The 22,627-nt window shown below is 45.2% G+C and overlaps 1 protein-coding gene across 1 annotated transcript; it reads right to left on the reverse strand.

Moving 5' to 3' along the window:
* Positions 1-1,211: 1,211 nt before the first annotated feature.
* Positions 1,212-22,385, reverse strand: LOC121858970 (neuroblast differentiation-associated protein AHNAK-like). The gene is made up of 3 exons (XM_042355627.1): positions 21,944-22,385; positions 20,913-20,983; positions 1,212-1,559 (listed from the first exon to the last, which is right to left on the reverse strand). Exons 1-3 carry the CDS (start codon positions 22,383-22,385, stop codon positions 1,212-1,214), a joined length of 861 nt encoding a protein of 286 aa, XP_042211561.1.
* Between the last annotated feature and the right edge of the window lie 242 nt (positions 22,386-22,627).

Consider the following 22,627-nt stretch of genomic DNA (forward strand, 5'->3'; position numbering starts at 1 on the left):
TGATGACAGCTACAGATAGTAGTGATGACAGCTATATATAGTAGTGATGACAGTAGTAGTGATGACAGCTACAGATAGTGGTGATGACAGCTACAGATAGTAGTGATGACAGCTATAGATAGTAGTGATGACAGCTATAGATAGTAGTGATGACAGCTATATATAGTAGTGATGACAGCTATAGATAGTAGTGATGACAGCTATAGATAGTAGTGATGACAGCTACAGATAGTAGTGATGACAGCTACTGTACATATAGTGGTGAGGGTGGTAATGGTGGCAGGATTTAAACGAGATGGTGTGATAGTGTCAGTATATAGTAGGATAAAGAAGCAGTCGGGATAATGGTGAGACCTGAAACACTAAGCTAGACAAGAGAGATTACAGCTATTGTGGCAGCAGCTATTGAACGGTGGAAATATAAAAAGGCGTTTGATGAAAAAGAATGATGTTGTGGGTGTAGAGGGAAAGGTTGGTAATGGCGGGATAGTGTACGGTGATGTAGTGATGGTGGCTGTTGCGGTAATGGTGGTTGTTGTGGTAGGGAGGGAGGATACTGATAATAATGATAACGGGAAGTTGTGGTAATGAAAGAGGAATGGGGGAATTGTGGTGGTGATAGTGGGGGAGTGATGGAGTTGTTGGTGGTGATAGTGGTGGTGGTGGTGGTTTGAGGAGGAGCTAGTGGTGGTAGGAGTAGGAAGAGTGGTGGTGATTCTAATAGTGGTGGTAGTAATAGTAGTAGTGATCTTTCTCCCTGGTGAGTGATCTTTCTCCCTGGTGAATGATCTTCCTCCCTGGTGAATGATCTTCCTCCCTGGTGAATGATCTTCCTCCCTGGTGACTGATCTTCCTCCCTGGTGAATGATCTTCCTCCCTGGTGAATTATCTTCCTCCCTGGTGAGTGATCTTCTTCCCTGGTGACTGATCTTCCTCCCTAGTGACTGATCTTCCTCCCTGGTGAATGATCTTCCTCCCTGGCGAATGATCTTCCTCCCTGGTGAGTGATCTTTCTCCCTGGATCCCATCTTGCCAGGGAGAGATTTTATACAGGTTGAAGGAGACGGGAGGTAAACCCTTTGATCTTATCCCCGACAAAGGGCAGCGACTAATGATGCTCGTCTGAGGGACACTGGTGGTAGAATCCTTTGGTGGTTTACCCAGTAGAAACGTCGTAGCAAATGTAGTTAGGCATAGGTGTAGGCATTTATCTACACGGTGTTCTCGAGATGTGTTTTAGGGATCTTGAGATGTGTTTTAGGGATCTTGGGATGTGTTTTAGGGATCTTGAGATGTGTTTTAGGGATCTTGAGATGTGTTTTAGGGATCTTGAGATGTGTTTTAGGGATTTTGAGATGTGTTTTAGGGATTTTGAGATGTGTTTTAGGGATTTTTAGATGTGTTTTAGGGATCTTGAGATGTGTTTTAGGGATCTTGAGATGTGTTTTAGGGATCTTGAGATGTGTTTTAGGGATCTTGAGATGTGTTTTAGGGATCTTGAGATGTATTTTAGGGATCTTGAGATGTGTTTTAGGGATCTTGAGATGTGTTTTAGGGATCTTGAGATGTGTTTTCGTTTCAGATATGTTGAACTCTCACGATAGTTAAGAGGAGATTTATGAATGTATAATGTATATTGTATAATGTATAATGTATAATGTTAACTATTAAACCTGTATGAAATTGATGCGTACATTTACTCGCGTTAACAATGACTGAATATACATTTTTTTAATATTTCTCGAGGTAATCTGAGGCCAATGGAGATGAATCAATGACCTCTAATTAATTTCTGCTTCTGATTGGTTAATTCCTGATTGGTTGATTCCTGGTTGGTTGATTCCTGATTGGTTAATTCCTGATTGGTTAATTCCTGATTGGTTAATTCCTGATTGGTTAATTCCTGATTGGTTGATTCCTGATGGGTTAATTCCTGATTGGTTAATTCCTGATTGGTTAATTCCTGATTGGTTAATTCCTGATTGGTTGATTCCTGATTGGTTGATTCCTGATTCACTTTACTGGTCCAGGTGAGGCATGAGTGTTTGTGGTGTGTTAAGGTTGAGTTAGGACCACCACTTACCTGCCGGGAGTCTCGAGTTACCTGAGGTGATTTATGGCGTCTTTATAAGTCTGTTATTTTGTTGATGGTCGGCCCTTAGGGGTTTAGGGGCTATAGGGGGATCTAGGGGTTATAGGGACTAGGGGCTATAAGGGGATCTAAGGGCAAAGGGGATCTAGGTGCTATGGGAGTCAAGGGGGACTAGGGGGCTGAGGGGTCTAGAAGGGACTAAGGGGTCGAGGGGGGCGTCGACGTGGGGTACTGCAGGTATTAGAGACCCGATATCGCAGAAGGGGAACTCGGCAATGTGTGCTTCTCGTTCGTCAGCATGTTCGTGTGTCCGTTCATCCGTGAGTGTGTCCGTGAACCCATCTGTTTGTGAGCGCCTCCATTCGTGAGTGACTCCATCCGTCAGTGAGTGTATCCGTTCGTCAGTTAGTGCATTAGTATGTCCGTCCGTCCATGAGTGCGTCTGTGAGCCCATCCGTTCGTGAAGACGTTCGTGAGTTCGTTCGTGTAACCATTCGTCCGTAAGTATGTCGGAATGCCACGTCCGTCCGTGAGTGCTGCCATGAATCCATCCTTTTGTGAGGACCTCCGTTTGTACTTATAAACAAGGTAGAAATAGATCTCTCATGAGGTCGGTAATATAATTTCTCATATTATTGTTGAGAGTTGCGGCTACATGGACTTTGTTGTGTCATGACCAGAGCTGACACCGAGATGAAATGACTGACCTGTGGAGCATATTGTGCCTGACGCCTTTATTGTGATGCTGACTCAGTAGAGCGTAAAGCGAAAGCTTCTTCTGGTATAATATAAATTGTGGTAGAGAGTTATGTTGGTTTGGGGATGAGATTAAGTGGTAGAGGTGGTGTGTGTTAGCGTGGACAACTTAAGTGGATGCTCATGCTCGAGTCCATTAATCTCTGCGAGCTTCTACAAGTTAGGAAAAGTCATTAAAATATCAAAAATTTTATGAAGATCCGCCTTTCTACAGTTCAGCGTTATTACAAAACTAAACAGATTAGACATTTCAGCTATATTTCACGTGATGATTAAACAGTCAGAAGCTAACCTAACCCAACCTGACCCAACCTAACCTAACGTAGCGTAGCGTAACGTAACGCAGTTCAAGAAAGCTCACAGCAACACATCCCTCTCCCGTCACGCCCCTTCATCCACCTCTCCCGTCACGCCCCTCCACCCACCTCTTCCGTCACACCCCTCCACCCACCTCTCCCGTCACACCTCCACCCACCTCTCCTGTCACACCCTCCACCCACCTCCTGTCACACCCTCCACCCACCTCTCCTGTCACACCCTCCACCCAACTCTCCTGTCACACCCTCCAACCACCTCTCTCTCGTCACACCCCTCCACCCACCTCTCCTGTCACACCCTCCACCCACCTCTCCTGTCACACCCCCACCCACCTCTCCCTGTCACACCCTCCACCCACCTCCCGCCCCTCCACCCACCTCTCCTGTCACACCCCTCCACCCACCTCCTGTCACGCCCTCCACCCACCTCTTCCGTCACGCCCCTCCACCCACCTCTCCAGTCACGCCTCTCCACCCACCTCTCCTGTCACACCCTCCACCCACCTCTCCTGTCACACCCCTCCACCCACCTCTCCAGTCACGCCTCTCCACCCACCTCTCCCGTCACACTCCACCCACCCTCCTGTCACGCCCCTCCACCCACCTCTCCAGTCACGCCTCTCCACCCACCTCTCCCGTCACACCCCTCCACCCACCTCTCCCGTCACACCCCTCCACCCACCTCTCCAGTCACGCCCTCTCCACCCACCTCTCCCGTCCCCCCTCCACCCACCTCTCCCGTCACGCCCTCCACCCACCTCTCCAGTCACGCCTCTCCACCCCTCTCCCGTCACACCCCTCCACCCACCTCTCCCGTCACACCCCTCCACCCACCCTCTCCCGTCACGCCTCTCCACCCACCTCTCCTGTCACCCCTCCACCCACCTCTCCCGTCCACACCCCTCCACCCACCTCTCCCGTCACGCCCTCCACCCACCTCTCCCGTCACACCCTCCACCCACCTCTCCCGTCGCCTCTCCACCCACCTCTCCGTCACACCCCTCCACCCACCTCTCCGTCCACCCCTCCACCCACCTCTCCCGTCACACCTCTCCACCACCTCTCCGTCACGCCTCTCCACTCACCACTCCCATCACGCCCTTCATCCACCTCTCCCGTCACACCCCTCCACCCACCTCTCCGTCACACCCCTCCACCCACCTCTCCCGTCACACCCCTCCACCCACCTCTCCCGTCACGCCTCTCCACCCACCTCTCCCGTCACGCCACTCCACCCACCTCTATGTATGCCCCGCCGTAGAACACATACAGAACAGTGCAGGTATATAGGGCTCCTCGTGCCTGTCTGTCCCAGGTGTTGTCGATGGATCGTGTCTTTCATCTGTGTATGGCCGCCCTTCATCTGCTTATATTTTTCTTATCTTCAGTTCTGGTCTTGTTTCTTTCCTCCATTTATCTTTTACTTGGTATCTCTATTTCTACAAAACTCTATTTCTACATCCGTTCCAATTTCTACAACCCTTACTAATACTACAACCCTTACTATTTCTACAACTCTTACTATTTCTACAACCGTTGCTACTTCTACAACTCTTACTATTTCTACAACTCTTACTATTTCTACAACTCTTACTATTTCTACAACCCTAATATTACATAATGCCTTCTATTACCACAAACGGTAATATTTCCACAACCACTACTATTTTCACACACTATTTCTATAACCAAAAATTTATATTTCCATAACCCCTTCTATTTCCACAACCTCTACTATTTTCACAACCTGAATTATTTCCAAAAGCATTTCTATTATCATAACACCTATTTCCACAACCTTTTCCTCACAAGTCGTTCTCTGGCTATGCTAACCTTGCCACAGTCAGGTGCCAGAGGGAAGTCCTCACAACACAAAGATCCTGCAGCGGTTTGAAGTGAGTTCAGGCGGGACATTTATTTAAAGCTCTTGTGTAAGATATTGCTAGACACACTGAAGCCCAGGTCCACGCTCCTAACATATTCAAGAACAATTTTTATAAAATTCTCAGAGCAGTTTTGGAGAAAATTTCTGTGAGAGAAGTAAGATATTTTTAGACAAACTTAAACGACTACATTTATAATTTATTCAAGGAGGAATATTTAACAGTATTTATGTATGTTTAGAAGTGTATTTCCCCGTGTAGAAGTAAGTTAGTGCTACTTGTATGTTTAGAAAGCAAAATGTATGACCGGACAGAAAGGTGAAGGGGTATGTGAAGGTAAACTTGGAAGGAAGGAAGGAAGGAAGGAAGGAAGGAAGGAGGAGGAGGATGATGAGATGTAAATCACGCAAGATATAGGTTGTCAAAAACTGAGATGTTATGATCTAGAGGTAAACCATCCGACTTTACCGAGTAATGTCATCAGGGTGGAGACGGAATGTGTGGGCAGGTAAACGAGGAGAAACAAAAGTGTGAGAGAAGGACGAGTAAACTTAGATAAAAAACTGTATTTTTATTTTATCTTTTTATAGAATAAGGATGAATATTTTTTTTTTTAATTCTTGAGGGAGATTCATATAAAGGTGACGTAACCAACAATCTCTGTAGAGCTTAACATAGGAACAGTTCTCAAGGTGTCTGGGATAATATTACTGTGTCTCATCTCGGTGTTGGGTATCTTATCAAAGGGTCAAGATATCTTATTCAAGGGGTCAAGATATCTTACTCAAGGGGTCAAGATATCTTACTCAAAGGGTCAAGATATCTTACTCAAAGGGTCAAGATATCTTACTCAAAGGGTCAAGATATCTTACTCAAGGGGTCAAGATATCTTACTCAAGGGGTCAAGATATCTTACTCAAGGGGTCAAGATATCTTACTCAAGGGGTCAAGATATCTTACTCAAGGGGTCAAGATATCTTACCTAAGGGGTCAAGATATCTTATTCAAAGGGCCAAGATATCTTACTCAAAGGGTTAATTCATTACACTCAAGGGTTTTTGCTCAACAGCCAGGAAGAACGAGAACAATTTGTCCTGCCTCATCACAGTTTAGTTTACTGCGTAGTTAGGTGAGGTGATTTGACTTAGTGGTATTGTTAAGGAAGACTCTACGCATGTCCATCCGACTCTTCATCTCTTGTGAAGTTATTGGTCGTTGAATTATATAGATATGAAAGTACGTTTTATCGAGGAGGGTCCGTTAGGTGTGAGACGCCCCTCTAACGAAATATATGAAGACAAGTCCGTTATATGGAGGTTTCACTGTACTTAACGAACAGCGTACATGTGTGGACTTACATATGTGTTCTGTCTATAGTTAATTTAAGGTCAGGTCAGGTCAGGTCAGGTTAGGTTAGGTTAGATTAGGTTAGGTTAGGTTAGGTTTGGTTAGGTTAGGTCAGGTCAGGTTAGGTTAGGTTAGGTTAGGTCAGGTTAGGTTAGGTTAGGTCAGGTCAGGTTAGGTTAGGTATGGTCAGGTCAGGTCAGGTTAGGTTAGATTAGGTTATAAAAGGTTAGGTCAGGTCAGGTCAGGTTAGGTCAGGTTAGGTTAGGTTAGGTTATAAAAGGGATCTGTATTCGAGTGTAACATCCTAATCTGCCCAGTGCTTGTCCTGTCAAGGATGAATTGGCAGTATACACCAAACACACGTATACTGCTGCCCTTTATCAGGTGTTGTATGAGTAATTCTGTATTGTATGAGTTATCAGAGTGCAACATATACACGTAGGAAAGTTTGTATTTTATTCACCGTTTGGGCTTTTAGTAAATGAAAAATATACTCAATAACCTACAGTTTTTGTATAATAAGTATTTTCTAAGTGACTATAAAAATAAAATGTTAAAAATAATAATAAAAATCAAGATATTTCCACATTAACTAAAACAAATCTTAAGAAAAAAAAAATAAATAATTGAATAAATAAATACAAATAAATGAATATATAAATCAATAAATGAAAACTTAAATTTCTGACCAAAAATAAAGGAATTTTTTCTCATGTTAGTTTTCGTTTCATCGTCGAGGTGTTGGTCGTATCAGCAGCAGCAGCCATCACCACACATCATATTCCCCGGCTAATGACATTCCCACCTCAGTGATCACACACCACCGAGTGAATTTGTCGAGTCATCTATATTACTACACAAGAGGCAACAAACCTCCTTTGGTGGTGAGAGGCGTGACTTTCCCGGTGACTGTAGAGAGAGAGAGAGGGAGAGGGAGAGAGAGAGAGAGAGAGAGGGAGAGAGAGAGAGAGAGAGAGAGAGAGAGAGAGAGAGAGAGAGAGAGAGAGAGACAGATAGAGAGAGAGAGAGAGAGAGAGATCAGTGGTGTTACTCTCTTTTTACTCTTAAGAAACCAAAACTCATGGATTCTCTTTTCAATAAATTCGAGTAAAATTCTCTCTTTTTCCCGTCAGTGTTATACAAGGATCATAGCTTCGAGAAATTCCCCTTTTTTTCGATATTATACTAAACATTTTACCTCGAATGATCAAAATTTTGTTGCGGTCCATCAGGCTGGTAATAAATCAAGTTAATAAGAGCTGTGTGATATCAAGCAACGCTCACCAACATAAGAGTGAATGACAGCGGCAGATATTAAGTGTTTCTACCCCAAAGAGAAATAGTTATAAAGCTTCCAGAAGGCAACATAAATTGAAGGTATTCGAGAGCATCAGTAATAGATTTAAGTAAAAACTCCTCTACTGGCTATGTAACTCAGCCTCCGTCACTGTCCTCACCACGCCACTGCCCTCACCACGTTACTGTCCTCACACGTTACTGTCCTCACCACGTTACTGTCCTCACCACGTTACTGTCCTCACCACGTTACTGTCCTCACCACGTTACTGTCCTCACCACGTCACTGTCCTCACACGCCACTGTCCTCACCACGTTACTGTCCTCACCACGTTACTGTCCTCACCACGTTACTGTCCTCACCACGTTACTGTCCTCACCACGTTACTGTCCTCACCACGTTACTGTCCTCACCCACGTTACTGTCCTCACCACGTTACTGTCCTCACCGTTACTGTCTCACCACATTACTGTCCTCACCACGTTACTGTCCTCACCACGTTACTGTCCTCACCACGCCACTGTCCTCACCACGCCACTGTCCTCACCACGCCACTGTCCTCCCACCACGCCACTGTCCTCACCACGCCACTGTCCTCACCACGTTACTGTCCTCACCACGTTACTGTCCTCACCACACACTGTCCTCACCACGTCATTTCTCCACTTACCCCCCCAGCACGACCCCCATTACCTAACACGACCCCCCAGTACCCCTAACGACCCCCAGTACCCTATTTTGACCCCCAGTACCCCTAACACGGCCCCCCAAGTACCCCCCAACGACCCCCCAGTACCCCTAACACGACCCCAGTACCCCCCAACACGACCCTCCAGTACCCCCACACGACCCCCAGTACCCCCCCCAACGACCCCCAAGTTCCCCCCAACGACCCCCCAGTACCCCCCCCAACCGACCCCCAGTACCCCCCAACACGACTAGTACCCCCAACACGACCCCCAGTACCCCCAACGACCCCCAGTACCCTCAACACGACCCAGCCATCACTATCGGGCTCCACTTGGGCTCCAGGAACAATATGGTGTTTGCTAAACCTCTCGGGGCTCCGCTGAGGTAGAAGCACTTATCATTTCCCACTCAGATTTAGCGTGACGTTTCAATCCATCAGGTGTGCCAATGGCCTCCGCTCACGACGCACCTGTTTGTAGAGGATTTTCCCTAAACAACCCGAGTCTCTTGAACCCGCTGCGGTGAGGCGCCTTTGTCCTGCTCCACAATGTATAAGAGGGATATAGAATTTTTCAGGGTTATAAAGATATTTCCATTTTTTTTTCTCAGGAATATTTATGATATGAATTTGAATATATATTGTATTATGAATATTTTATCAGGTATAAATTTGTTCCATTTTCTCATTGATAGTTTCATTCGTCTTGGTTTTTTTTTGGGGGGGGGAGGGGGGGAGGGGGGGGTTTACCAGACTGTTAAGTATATATGAAATGTTTTCTTGAGACATGTATAAAATGTTGAGTTTTTTGTTGTTATGATTTAGGATTATTTGATTTTATTTATTGGCTTTACTTTTGTTTTATTCCAAAAAGAGTAAATGGTAGAGATTAAGAGAGAACTATTTGATGAGATAATGTGTTTCTGATGTTAGCTGGGAGACAAATGTTGTGAGTGGTCGCTTGGTCAACACGGTGAGGCAGATCATTATACCTCCACAGTATGTGTTGATGCTGTCTCACGGAGGACATAATGCTGCAGAGAATTATTGTTGTCCGTAGCCACCATAAAACGCTCACCTTAATCTGTTTGTTTGTTTTGGTAAAAGTATTGGTGCTGGTGACGTCACTCTTGGTGTTTGTTATCCTCAGGAACCATAAAGTAATTACCTCTGTCTGTGTTGTTTGTGTTGATGGACTTATTGGTATACTGCTCCCCACAACTTGTCTCTGGTCTTGTTGTTCCGGAGAGTGCTATGAAAGTGATTACTTGGCGCCCGTTTTCTATGATTATATCGCCATTTAGGTTTCTCTAACCTTGGTACTTTTAAATGATGATATATGAATAAACAAATACACCTGCTACTGTATTAACCTGTAATGTGATGATGTTTAACTGCATTCATACCCTACACTAACTCACACATCTGGATGTTTTACCCCAACTTAACCTAATTAAAACTGTCATGGGTTGCCTCAGGCGAGCAGACCTGAAAGTTTGTTTCGGTAAGGTAAGACCAAGAGAAGACCGTATGTAAGGCGTGACGACGTTATCGAAATCCCATTACCGAGGTATGGAGCCAGGCTATGGGGCCCGGCTATGGGGCCCGGCTATGGGGCCCGGTAGGACAGTACTGTATTGTTCATCGTGTCTCACTGACGCCAGAACGACAGTTAAGCCAGTAGGCCCCGGACCGTGGAGTAGTTAAGACCTTTTGCTCCATAGACCTTTAACAGGGTGCTTGCGTAGTCCAACCGCGACATCGTCTTAGTCCAGCAGAGCTGAAGCTACTGTACGACTGCCAGTGACACGAGACTGTCTGTGTAAACCCCAAGGCCTTTGTTAAGTGTAAATGAAAAAGTTAATAATTCCTTCTGAAGAAAAGGAATCACCTGTTTGCTGCAAGAGTAATGAAGACCAACCTAGTAAAACTAAGTGATTAATTCCCCAGGTTGACAACCCAACCCATTACAAAATTACTTATATTGTGGCGTGAATGTGAGTGAATGACTTTAATGCCCATGCTAATTGTATATCTGTGTATGGAACTCTGCCAAATATATTTAAGTGCACATTATTTACCTTATCTGTGATCCATACTTTATTAATTACTAAAGGTAATTGTTGACAGATTCTGAAAAATTATAACCAATAACTGAAGTGGATGTCTGAAATTAATTCATTTAATTGAATGCCGGGAAGTGGAGTGAAACTCTACGGAGGATACACCACACAGTCTCCCTGGTGTAACATCTTGTGTTAATATACCTGAGAAATTCTGGTTTCTCTACGTTAACACTCGATCAAACTACTACTGCTCTGCTGTCATTCGGAATCGAGTATGACGATCATCCAGCTATGATACAATGATATGAGTTATTAGGGATGTCACCTTCGTTGGTGAGCTCTGAGGTGACTAGAGAGGCCGATACGGGACCAGCAGGGTCGTTCTTCATCTGTTTATTTCTTACCTTCCCTTACCTGTTTGACGCCTTTATTATTATTGTTATTATTAGTATTATTGTTGTGTATTTCTTATTCATTGTTTATTACCTTCTCCTTTATCTCACTTTTATCTTGCTTCTCCTCTTATCTCTTCTCTCTGTTGGTCGTTTTTCTATATCATTATTTCTCTCTTCCTTTAATCGCTATCATTTCTCACATCTTCCATTCCTCTCTTCTTCTCTTCATCTCTACCTTTCATCACCTCTTTCTTCCCTTCTTTTGTTTCCCTCTTCTCCTATTCCTTTTATCATATTCCTTCAGTTTCCTCTTCTTTTAACCCTTATTTTGTGATTAGTCCTTCTTCCTTATCTACGTCTCTCCTTCCTTCTCATCCACCTTCTTTATTATCTCTATTTTTATAATATTTTCTGTAAACTCTTATCATGTCACATCTCTTAGCTCCTCTTTATCACCTGTGTTTTATTCCTACTTTCTTTCCAATGTCTCATCTCTCCTTCTTCCTCACTCTCTATCACCTTCTTTATCATAATTTCCCTCATTCTCACCTCTTTCCTTTATCCTCTATATTATTCTCCCTTCTTCTTAATCTCCACCATTATTCAACTCTTTTTCTCCCTTCTCTGGGGGGGGGGTGAGGAGAGGGGAGTGTTGAGGTGAGTGGGGTGGGTGGGTGGGGGGAGAGGGAGTGTTGGAGGTGGAGGTGGGTGGGTGGGGTGTTGCTGTGTATACGTGTTGTGCGTGCGCGTCCTTGCTTTGTGTAAACAAGACCATGTTGATGAATAAATTGATAGTTAGAATCAAGAATGAGAGAGAGAGACACGTCACCAACTACACCTGGGGATAAGTCTGTACCTACTGTACTCTGAGCTCCTGACAACACAACTTAATTAACTACCCTTATCCCCGTCAGCTCTCTTTTGTGATAGTGACATTTGATGAAGAACATGGGAGGAAAAATACGTCTTTTATGTGAGGGAGGCTCTTGAGAGTTGACGAACTTTAGGGGACAAAAAAATCGTAAGGTTTTTTAGAGATAGTTAGGTGGCAAGAGAAATGTATTTAATATTTGCTTCAAGACTTTAAAATGTATGATCGTGTATTGAAGTATTAAAAATAATAAGTTAAGTGTACTTGAAGGTAGAAAATATATATAGTCTTATTCCTTACACATTTATAGGATGTCCCAGAAAATGTCCCTGCCTGCCTCCCTCCCTGCTCTCTGCCTCCCTCCCTGCTCTCTGCCTCCCTCCCTGCCTCCCTCCCTGCCTGCCTCCCTGCCTGTCCCCCCCCTGCCTCCCTCCCTGCTTACCTGCCTCCCTGCCTGCTCTCTGCCTGCTCTCTGCTTCCCTCCCTCCCTGCCACCCTCCCTGCCTGCTCTCTGCCTCCCTCCCTCCCTCCCTGCCTGGTCCCCGAGACACTGTGAGTTGGAGGGAGGAAGAGAGCAGGCAGGGAGGGAGGCAGGGAGGGAGGGAGGCAGGGAGGCAGGGAGGCAGGGAGGAAGGCAGGGAGAGAGGGAGACAGGGAGGGTGGCAGGGAGGGTGGCAGGGAGGAAGGCAGGGACATTTTTCTAGGACAACCATAGATAAGCGTCACTCACAAACACAAGAATAAGAGGAAAGTGTCAAGTCTCTAGAGCAGGATAGTGAAGAGGTTTGTTGCTTCACATGATACAGTAGTTAACGTCTCGAGCTGATAAACATTTATGCCGCAATATACAACTTAGAACTTAGGTTAAGTTATGTAATATTACGAGACGGAACACTGCAAAAACAAACCCAACGGACATATTTAAGTGCATTAGAAATATAGGATTTTAACTTGAAATTAAACAGGGATGTAAATAAATAGCCATAAATCCTTTATCTCATCATATAAGAACTGAAACATGATAGCAAATATAATGAACTTTACAAAACAGAGTGAAAGACATTACAAAAGTAACACACCGCGTTATGTACAGTCCCCTTCACTAGTGCGTTTACAGAGGCTCATCAGGTTTTGTGCAGTGTAGCAGCTCTGTGTTGACCATTCGACGGAAGGAAACTCACAATAATAAACATACTATGGAATCATATCAAAACAAAACAGAAATACCTCAATGATAATGGTTGTAGCGGGTTTATATGACGAGCACCTGTAAACGCATTAATTGAGAGGAGACATTACCCGTGATATAGATAGAAATATTATAGAATACATCGGCTCCATTAATACTCGTCAACCAGGAAATAGTGTGAGGAAGATGATCACATTACTGCTGTCAAACGTGAAGATGGAGACATTTATACCAGGTGACCATCCTCTTAGTGTGAAGAGGAACTGTAGATCTTCTTCACCTGTCAACGTGAGCAAATACACACACACACACACACGGACGTAGGAATCAGCACGTAACCATCCAAATTAACGAGAACAAACAGAGAGTACACACACACACACACTGTATATTTTAATCCCTAACAGAGACCCTGACCAAGTTGGGTCCAGGAGTTGCCAGCAGTTTACTTAAGAGGATCACAGTCTCTGCCCCGATGGAATTCCTTGTCGACCCCGTACACACACCGCTGAGTGTATAAGACCTGCTCTCTCTCTCTCTCTCTCTCTCTCTCTCTCTCTCTCTTTCGGTAGGGTGTCAGTTACATCTCTCAGCTCTATATATTGTCTCAGTTTAAGGGACACTCAGTTTATTGGCTACTCTCAGCTTAAGGGATACTCTCAGTTTATTGGCTACTCTCAGCTTAAGGGATAGTCTCAGCTTAAAGGATACTCTCAGCTTAAGGGACACTCAGTTTATTGGTTATTCTCAGCTTAAGGGACAATCTCAGCTTAAGGGACACTCTGTTTATTGGCTACTCTCAGCTTAAGGGACAGTCTCAGCTTATGGGACACTCAGTTTATTGGCTACTCTCAGCTTAAGGGACTGTCTCAGCTTAGGGGACACTCAGTTTATTGGCTACTCTCAGCTTAAGGGACTGTCTCAGCTTAGGGGACACTCAGTTTATTGGCTATTCTCAGCTTAAGGGACAGTCTCAGCTTAGGGGACACTCAGTTTATTGGCTATTCTCAGCTTAAGGGACAGTCTCAGCTTAAGGGACACTCTGTTTATTGGCTACTCTCAGCTTAAGGGACTGTCTCAGCTTAGGGGACACTCAGTTTATTGGCTATTCTCAGCTTAAGGGACTGTCTCAGCTTAGGGGACACTCAGTTTATTGGCTATTCTCAGCTTAAGAGACTCTCAGCTCATTGCTCTTGAGGTTGTTTATTTCATCTCATCATTGACCACTGCAGAGGTATAGGTGTATTATGTCTCAGCTTCTGTTAGCTTTACTTGTGAGGCAGTTTAGGTTCTGTTAGCTTTACTTGTGAGGAATTTTAGGTTCTGTTCGCTTTACTTGTGAGGCAGTTTAGGTTCTGTTAGCTTTACTTGTGAGGAATTTTAGGTTCTGTTAGCTTTACTTGTGAGGCAGTTTAGCTTCTGTTAGCTTTACTTGTGAAGCAGTTTATTTTTTTTAGCTTTACTTGTGAGGAATTTTAGGTTCTGTTAGCTTAGACTTGAGAGGCATTTTTGGTTCTGTTAGCTTTACTTGTGAGGCATTTTAGGTTCTGTTAGCTTAGACTTGTAAGGCATTTTAGGTTCTGTTAGCTTGACCTGTGAAGCATTTTAGGTTCTGTTAGCTTGACTTGTAAGACATTTTAACTTGTGTTAGCTTTAGTTTAGAGAGATTTCCTGTTACTTATACCGACTGAAGGTTGGTTACATATTAAACTTGATTCACAGGTAAAATTTAAAAGTAATTATCTTCTGAGTTTCTTTCTCGTAGGAAAATTTTCTTCGTAATGAAAGTTTTAATGATTGTTTGTGTGTTCGGTTTAACCTTGGCAGAAGTTTTATTGTTTTATGTGGTGTTTCGGACGTCGATTGTTTAAGGCTTCATCTCGGTGTTTATTAACTCAGGTGTTTGTCTTCACCTTTCATATAATTTATAAACATATAATGAATATTGTTTTCCTTCACTTTATGTTACAAGTGTTAACTATTGACTCGTGTGTATTAATTATTTTTGTTTTATAAATTAACTTTACCTTGTTTGGCCACCCATTAAAGGTGCCCATGCCAAGGAAGGGAGGCCAGTGCCCTGAGTAGGTTACCTCCCTTGTTATTGATAATTATGTCAATGGCTATTTTGATGGCCAGTGCTGTTGTTGATCCCATAGCTAATAAACTGCTCCGTCCATCCACCGTGACAACTAGGCGAGTGTGTAGTTACCTGCCCTAGAGGCGCCGGGTTAATGTTTTTCATCATTAACAAATATATATATATTGTGTATGAGATCTGTCCTGTTGTGTCTTGTCCGAAAAGTTGTTAGTTCATTGAGTGACGTATTATAGTCATTCATCCTAATGTTCGTAAATCATTATAATATGTCGATTACGTCTGTCTGTCTGTCGCCAAACTACCGAACTATTTGAGACACTACTTTTGGCCTCTTTCCTGACAGTGTTACGGGGAAGTTAAAGTCACACTCTTGGTCATGGAAGCCAAAGTTACAGGGAGTATCGTCGACTTACCTACCAAACGCTTTTAAGCTTTGCATTTAAATTCTCAGTTTAAAGCGTATTATTAGATTCTCTGGACAGATTTAGGATATGTGCCATTGTGATGACTGTAAGAGACATGGGTTGAAGCTAAGGTGGACTCGGGCTGCCTTACCCCGCCAATGGTTCCACTGTCTAGAAATGTTGACAAATTACCGATTCATTCACTTATTTCTGTGGTGATAAATTTCCCCTAACACCTGGTAACTAATGTACGTCATCTGTCTTAAGTCAGTCTCAAGCTCTTACGATATTTATTGCCATTTGGAAGAGAATTGAGCCGTAATTTAAGTGAGATCAATGTATTCTTCTTAACATGTATTAAAGCTGATGTGAGTCTAATTATTTAAGGAAAGAAATATATTTTTAAAGCTATGAATTGGCAACAGATACAACTCATTAAAGAAGGAAAAGTTTATTTTTACATTATCAGCTGCCAAATGTTGGGTCACTTAAACAAGACAGTTTTCTCTCCTGCTCCTGCTAATAGTCTCTCTCTCTCTCTCTCTCTCTCTCTCTCTCTCTCTCTCTCTCTCTCTCTCTCTCCCCAATGTTTGCCACTTCCCACTCTACCAGTTACCTTTCCTTTTCCCCCTCCTCCACCTTTCCTTTCCCCCCTCCCACACTTTCCTTTTCCCCCTCCCCACCTTTCCTTTTCCCCTCCCCACCTTTCCTTTTCCCCTCCCCACCTTTCCTTTCCCCCCTCCTCCCGACTCTTCCCCTCCTCCCGACTTCCCTCCTCATCGTGCACTCTTCCCTCCTCCCGGACTCTTCCCCTCCTCCCGGACTCTTCCCCTCCTCCCGGACTCTTCCCCTCCTCCCGGACTCTTCCCCCCTCCTCCCGGACTCTTCCCCTCCTCCCGGACTCTTCCCCCTCCTCCCGGACTCTTCCCCCTCCTCCCGGACTCTTCCCCCCCTCCGACTCTCCCCTCCTCCCGGACTCTTCCCCCTCCTCCGCTCTTCCCCTCCGACTCTCCCCCTCCCGGACTCTCCCCCTCCCAGACTCTTCCCCTCCTCCCAGACTCTTCCCCTCCTCCGACTTTCCCCTCTCCCGGACTCTTCCTCCTCCCGGACTCTTCCCCTCCCGACTCTTCCCCTCCTCCCGGACTCTTCCCCCTCCTCCCGGACTCTTCCCCTCCTCCCGGACTCTTCCCCTCCTCCCGGACTCTTCCCCCTCCTCCCGGACTCTTCCCCCCTCCTTCCCCCCTCCCGACTCTTCCCCTCCTCCGACTCTTCCTCCTCCGGACTCTTCCCCTCCTCCCACCCCCCCACCCCCCACTTCCTCTCCGACTCTTCCCCCTCCTCCGCTCTTCCTCCTCCACTCTTCCCTCCTCGACTCTTCCCCTCCTCCCGACTCTTCCCCTCCTCTCGACTCTTCCCCCCTCCCGACTCTTCCTCATCTTCCCCTCCTCCCGCTCTTCCCTCCTCCGGACTCTTCCCCTCCTCCGACTCTTCCCCTCCTCCGACTCTTCCCTCCTCCCGACTCTTCCCCTCCTCCGACTCTTCCCCTCCTCCCAGACTCTTCCCCTCCTCCCGACTCTTCCCCCTCCTCCCGACTCTTCCCCCCTCCTCCCGCTCTTCCCCTCCTGCTCTCCCTCCATCTTCCCCCTCCCTCCCTGACTCTTCTCCCGCTCCCCCCCCCCGACTCCCCCTCGTTCCTCTCTCCTCCCCTCCCCCCCCACTCTCCCTCTCCGGACTCTTCCCCCCTCTCCCGACTCTTCCCCTCCTCCCAGACTCTTCCCCTCCTCCCGACTCTTCCCCTCCTCCCGACTCTTCCCCTCCTCCCGACTCTTCCCCTCCCCTCCCGGACTCTTCCCCCCTCCTCCCGGACTCTTCCCCCCTCCTCCCAGACTCTTCCCCCTCCTCCCAGACTCTTCCCCCTCCTCCCAGACTCTTCCCCTCCTCCCGACTCTTCCCCCTCCGGACTCTTCCCCTCCTCCCGACTCTTCCCCTCCTCCCGGACTCTTCCCCTCCTCCCGGACTCTTCCCCTCCTCCCGGACTCTTCCCTCCTCCCGGACTCTTCCCCTCCTCGGACTCTTCCCTCCTCCCGGACTCCCCCCCTCCTCCCGGACTCTTCCCCTCCTCCGGACTCTTCCCCTCCTCCCGGACTCTTCCCCCTCCTCCCGGACTCTTCCCCCTCCTCCCGGACTCTTCCCCTCCTCCCGGACTTCCCCCCTCCTCCCGGACCTTCCCCCTCCTCCCGGACTCTTCCCTCCTCCCGGACTCTTCCCCTCCGACTCTTCCCTCCCGACTCTTCCCCTCCTCCCGGACTCTTCCCCTCCTCCCGGACTCTTCCCTCTCCCGACTCTTCCCCCCTCCTCATCGTGCACTCTTCAGCCCGTCTGCTATATTGTATACTAATATCACTTTCCGTTCCTAGAGCCAACAATATCTTACTGGTTTCCGTTTTGATTTATACCAGATGACTTCAGACGCTTTTGTCCGTCGTATATCTCCATACCATCACCACGCCACCACCGACCACCCGCGACTACGACCACCCGGCCACCGACCGACCACCACTACCACGACCACCACGACCACCACGGCTACGACTACCACGACTACATGCAGCCACAAACCTTACGACCACTACGACTACGACTACCCGACCATGACCGCAGCCACCACGACCACCACAACCATGACCACCACAACCACGACCACCACAACCACGACCACCACGACCGTCACCACCACTGCCGCATCATTCAATAACCCTTCTTTATTGTCTCTTCCTGTTGTTTTCTTTTCTACTTTTTTTTGGGTCAATTCATTCAGGATCGAGAAGTTGATGGTGAGGCAAGAGGAGATAGGGGCGGGTCGGTGAACACAGAGACGAACCTCAAACTCTGACCCTGGATAGAACTCCTTTTTTGTCACACTAAAAGTTACGATTTGGTTTGGTTATGGTTAGGTTAGGTTATGGTTATGGTTATGGTTAGGTTATAGTTAGGTTTGGTTAGGTTTGGTTTGGTTTGGTTATGGTTAGGTTAGGTTAGGTTAGGTTATGGTTAGGTTAGGTTATGGTTAGGTTTGGTTAGGTTTGGTTTGGTTAGGTTATGGTTAGGTTAGGTTATGGTTAGGTTAGGTTATGGTTAGGTTAGGTTTTAATTCATCATGTTGTTGACACTTCTTCTCACCTTGAGCCCGGAGAGTTTTTCCCGTGATTATAGAGTCAGTGAGTATTATTATACCTGGTAATTATATACGAAGTGTAAATTACATTGTGTGTGTGTGTGTGTGTGTGTGTGTGTGTGTGTGTGTCCATACTGTTCTTATCTCGTTCACACTGCTAATTTCTTCTTTTCCTGATCATTTTAGTTCCCTTAATCCATGTATGGTAAGACATTTTCTCTATTATCTAGTTTCTTTTCATGGAATATTTACTGATGTTTTATTCTTTATGTTGACTTATATATTTATGTTGTCTATCCCTCTAATATTACATGTCAGCAGGGCAAGAGATCACGGAGTCTTAGAGTGAGTTAACCAAGTGAGATGTTGATTAATGTGTTTGTGGTGGTGTGAGGTGGTTGCCGAAGTGTCCTGATTCTGTTTCTATACACAAGTTTACCATCAACACACAATGCAAATCCCTAAAGTTTAGTTCTCCATTATATAAAAAACTAAACCTCATGAAAGTCAAAACTGTCCAATAAATAGTGAACCTTGAGACCCAGCTGGGGAAGTTTCCTATTGATGGTGTAAGACTGCCAGTTTTACCCTTAACAATCCATACAGCCAGACTATATTATTTCCCCCACTGGTAAATAGGTTCTTGAAATACGAGTAAGTCTATACACTTCCACATGGACTTAACAGCCTCGTTAGGTACAGAATACTGACCCATTTTTCAAGTATTTATAATTTTGTGAAGTTTTTCTTAATTGTCGTTTTAAACTCTCGACTTACTCATCCCTGAAAGGCTCTAACTTCACCAAGGTAGTCAGAAGGAAAATATTGTGCTGAAAATGAGGGAATATTGTTTCTAAATAACAACAGTTCTTTAAAATTAACAACAAATAAGTAAATTAATCAGGTCAAACTGATTGACGAATATATTGTAAATGATGTAGTTATCCAGTACCTTTATTTAGTCTTTTACCTCAATTCTATGGAAATAAATCTGTTACCACCAGAAAGAGGATCATGTTTATTTACATTTGTACACCTTCCTACTTATATACCGTGTTTAAACCACTCCATTACCTTACTGTTATCGGTGTATGAACCAAGCAACTCACGTAATAAATTCACTCATATTATTCTCTTGGACCTGAGTTTTTACTTAACGAATTTTATCATCATGTTTACTTTTATGCGATTGTTGCCATTAATCGTTATAGTCGTGCTGTTGCCGTTAATCATACATGAGGCGATTGTTGCCATTAATCGTTATAGTCGTACTGTTGCCGTTAATCATACATGAGGCGATTGTTGCCATTAATCGTTATCGTCGTACTGTTGCCGTTAATCATACATAAGGCGATTGTTGCCATTAATCGTTATAGTCGTGCTGTTGCCGTTAATCATACATGAGGCGATTGTTGCCATTAATCGTTATCGTCGTACTGTTGCCGTTAATCATACATGAGGCGATTGTTGCCATTAATCGTTATCGTCGTACTGTTGCCGTTAATCATACATGAGGCGATTGTTGCCATTAATCGTTATAGTCGTGCTGTTGCCGTTAATCATACATGAGGCGATTGTTGCCATTAATCGTTATAGTCGTACTGTTGCCGTTAATCATACATAAGGCGATTGTTGCCATTAATCGTTATCGTCGTACTGTTGCCGTTAATCATACATAAGGCTGCTACATTCGAAACTAATTTGCCTCTTGTATTCTGATACTCTAATGGCTACTCCTATCACTATAGCTCTCTGCTCTCGTAAACAAGGTATTAACACACACCTTCATCGTCCATCAGCAGTAACGTTGGCCGATACTCACATTAATATCCTTCCAATATCTTTTTCGATGAGTATTCGTTCGACTCACACTGCTCCGTTGACTGTGTGTGTTGGTGGGAGGGTCGGCGTAGTGACCTGTCGTCCAGGAAGGGTACAACAGACTATGCACCCTTCACCGCCAGTGTACCACGAACTTCTGAACGGAACTGTACCTCCCTCACCCATCCTGACAGGTAGGGAAAGGTACCATTTGTCAAACGCCGACTGAAGGTACAGTACTAAGAACCACCGAATGGAAAGGGTGTGGATTCCCCTTGCTATCTCCCCACTCCCACTCCCCCATCATCATCTCACCCCTACCTCACCCATCCTGGGAGTTGGGGACTGGTACCATCCGTCAGGCAACAACGATTAATATGCTTGTCACAAACATCTGGCAAGTATATCCTGTGTCGTTGGGATCACCTACAACACTCAATTGCTGGAAAGCACCAGTTATTCTTTCATCTGCATTGTAAAATAGCTTAAACCATGTTGCTTTGCTCTTACCAGATAATCTCCCTGTGGTGCACATCCTGTGAAGGCATGAAACCCCATTTGTGCTGGAGACGTGTCTGGCCCTAGAACTCGAAACATGGGTAACACTTCATGTTTTCGAGATTCCATGGAAATGTGAACATTTAGAATAATCTTTGGTCAATGTGCAATGAGGAGAACCAACACGTCTGTGTCAGGAGTGAACACACAGATTACCTCGGCCTCTGGACTTTTCACACTAGTATTTCCTGAGGGCGTAGGCAGCTACCAAACAGGGAGGTACTGGGAAGATATTGGAAGCATAATGTGTTGTCTAATGGTAGACCCTGCTGCCATATGTGACCAAGTCCCAGGTTGATAATCTGACTTTCTGCCTCATTTACACACAGTTGCAGGGTCTCAATTGTTTCTCTTACCGTTGACAACACAACATACATATATTGTTTCTCACTCTTGATCTTTTTTTATTTTATTTCTTTATGGTTCTTTATTATTATTATTATTATTATTATTATTATTATTATTATTATTATTATTATTATTATTATTATTATTATTATTACTATTATTATCATTATCATCATCATCATCATCATCATCATCATCATCATCATCATCATCATCATCTGGCCCCCCAGGCCCCGATGTGGGTCAGTGACCTGTGCCCGGGTGGGGTTTTTCCAGCTGCTGATACGGAGAGCCTTGTCATTGGCTTTGTTGTTTCTGATGAAAGAACTTTCAGCTTGCTAACGCCAGATACTTACTGTGTGTGTTGCCGCCATGTTTGTGTTGCTTGTGTAATTTAAATATGTGTTTACTCTCGAGAGAGGTTTTCTTGACCGTTCCTCTGTGGCATTTGTGTTAAAGTTTCCATTGACATCTGAATAGCATGGATATATTTTCTCCCTTTGCTGTTTTTTTTTCTTCTTTTTTTTGCTGTTTTGTTTTCCTGCTTTATTTGCCTTGTTTGAGTGTTTGTTTTATCTCTTTTTTATTTGGAATTGTTTTGTTTTTCTTTTGTTTTGCTTTGAGGTAAATTGAACGTTTTCCTGTGGAGATAATTCTTGTCTGTGGGAGGTCCTTGTTGAGTGCGTAGAGGTCCTTGTTGAGTACATAGAGGTCCTTGTTGAGTGCGTGGCGGTCCTTGTTGAGTGCGTGGCGGTCCTTGTTGAGTGCGTGGCGGTCCTTGTTGAGTGCGTGGCGGTCCTTGTTGAGTGCGTGGCGGTCCGGTCCTTGTTGAGTGCGTGGCGGTCCTTGTTGAGTGCGTGGCGGTCCTTGTTGAGTGCGTGGCGGTCCTTGTTGAGTGCGTGGCGGTCCTTGTTGAGTGCGTGGCGGTCCTTGTTGAGTGCGTGTCGGTCCTTGTTGAGGGCGTAGAGGTCCTTGTTGAGTGCGTAGCGGTCCTTGTTGAGTGCGTGGCGGTCCTTGTTGAGTGCGTGTGGAGGTCCTTGTTGAGTGCGTGGAGGTGCGTGGCCTAAATTCAGTCATAATTTTCCCTGTATTAACTAATTATTTTCTGACCGTAATATAATAGTACTTGTGTTTGTCTGTGAATGAATTTATATCAAAACCTAACATCATTGGCTCTACATAACAGTGGTGAACGGGTCAACTAATGAAGGTGTCTCTTTATTGGTGCGTAGCTTCACACTTTTTCCGAGGTTGAAGTTAATGGTGGGGGGGGCCGTGTGGTGGTGGAGACCCATTGTTTATAGACTATTAGCACTTGT

This window comes from Homarus americanus, unplaced genomic scaffold (assembly GCF_018991925.1).
Source record: "Homarus americanus isolate GMGI-L3 unplaced genomic scaffold, GMGI_Hamer_2.0 scaffold8226, whole genome shotgun sequence".
Taxonomy (NCBI): Eukaryota; Metazoa; Arthropoda; class Malacostraca; order Decapoda; family Nephropidae; genus Homarus; species Homarus americanus.

Excerpts from the sequence above, each read along its gene's own strand:
- LOC121858970 (XM_042355627.1), bottom strand. The coding sequence starts at position 22,385 with ATGACTGAATTTAGGCCACGCACCTCCACGCACTCAACAAGGACCTCC. Across the intron at positions 20,984-21,943 it reads AATTATCTCCACAGGAAAAC|GGCCAGACACGTCTCCAGCA; the intron begins GTTCAATTTACC and ends TTCGAGTTCTAG. Across the intron at positions 1,560-20,912 it reads CACCACAGGGAGATTATCTG|ATCCCTAAAACACATCTCAA; the intron begins GTAAGAGCAAAG and ends ACACATCTCAAG.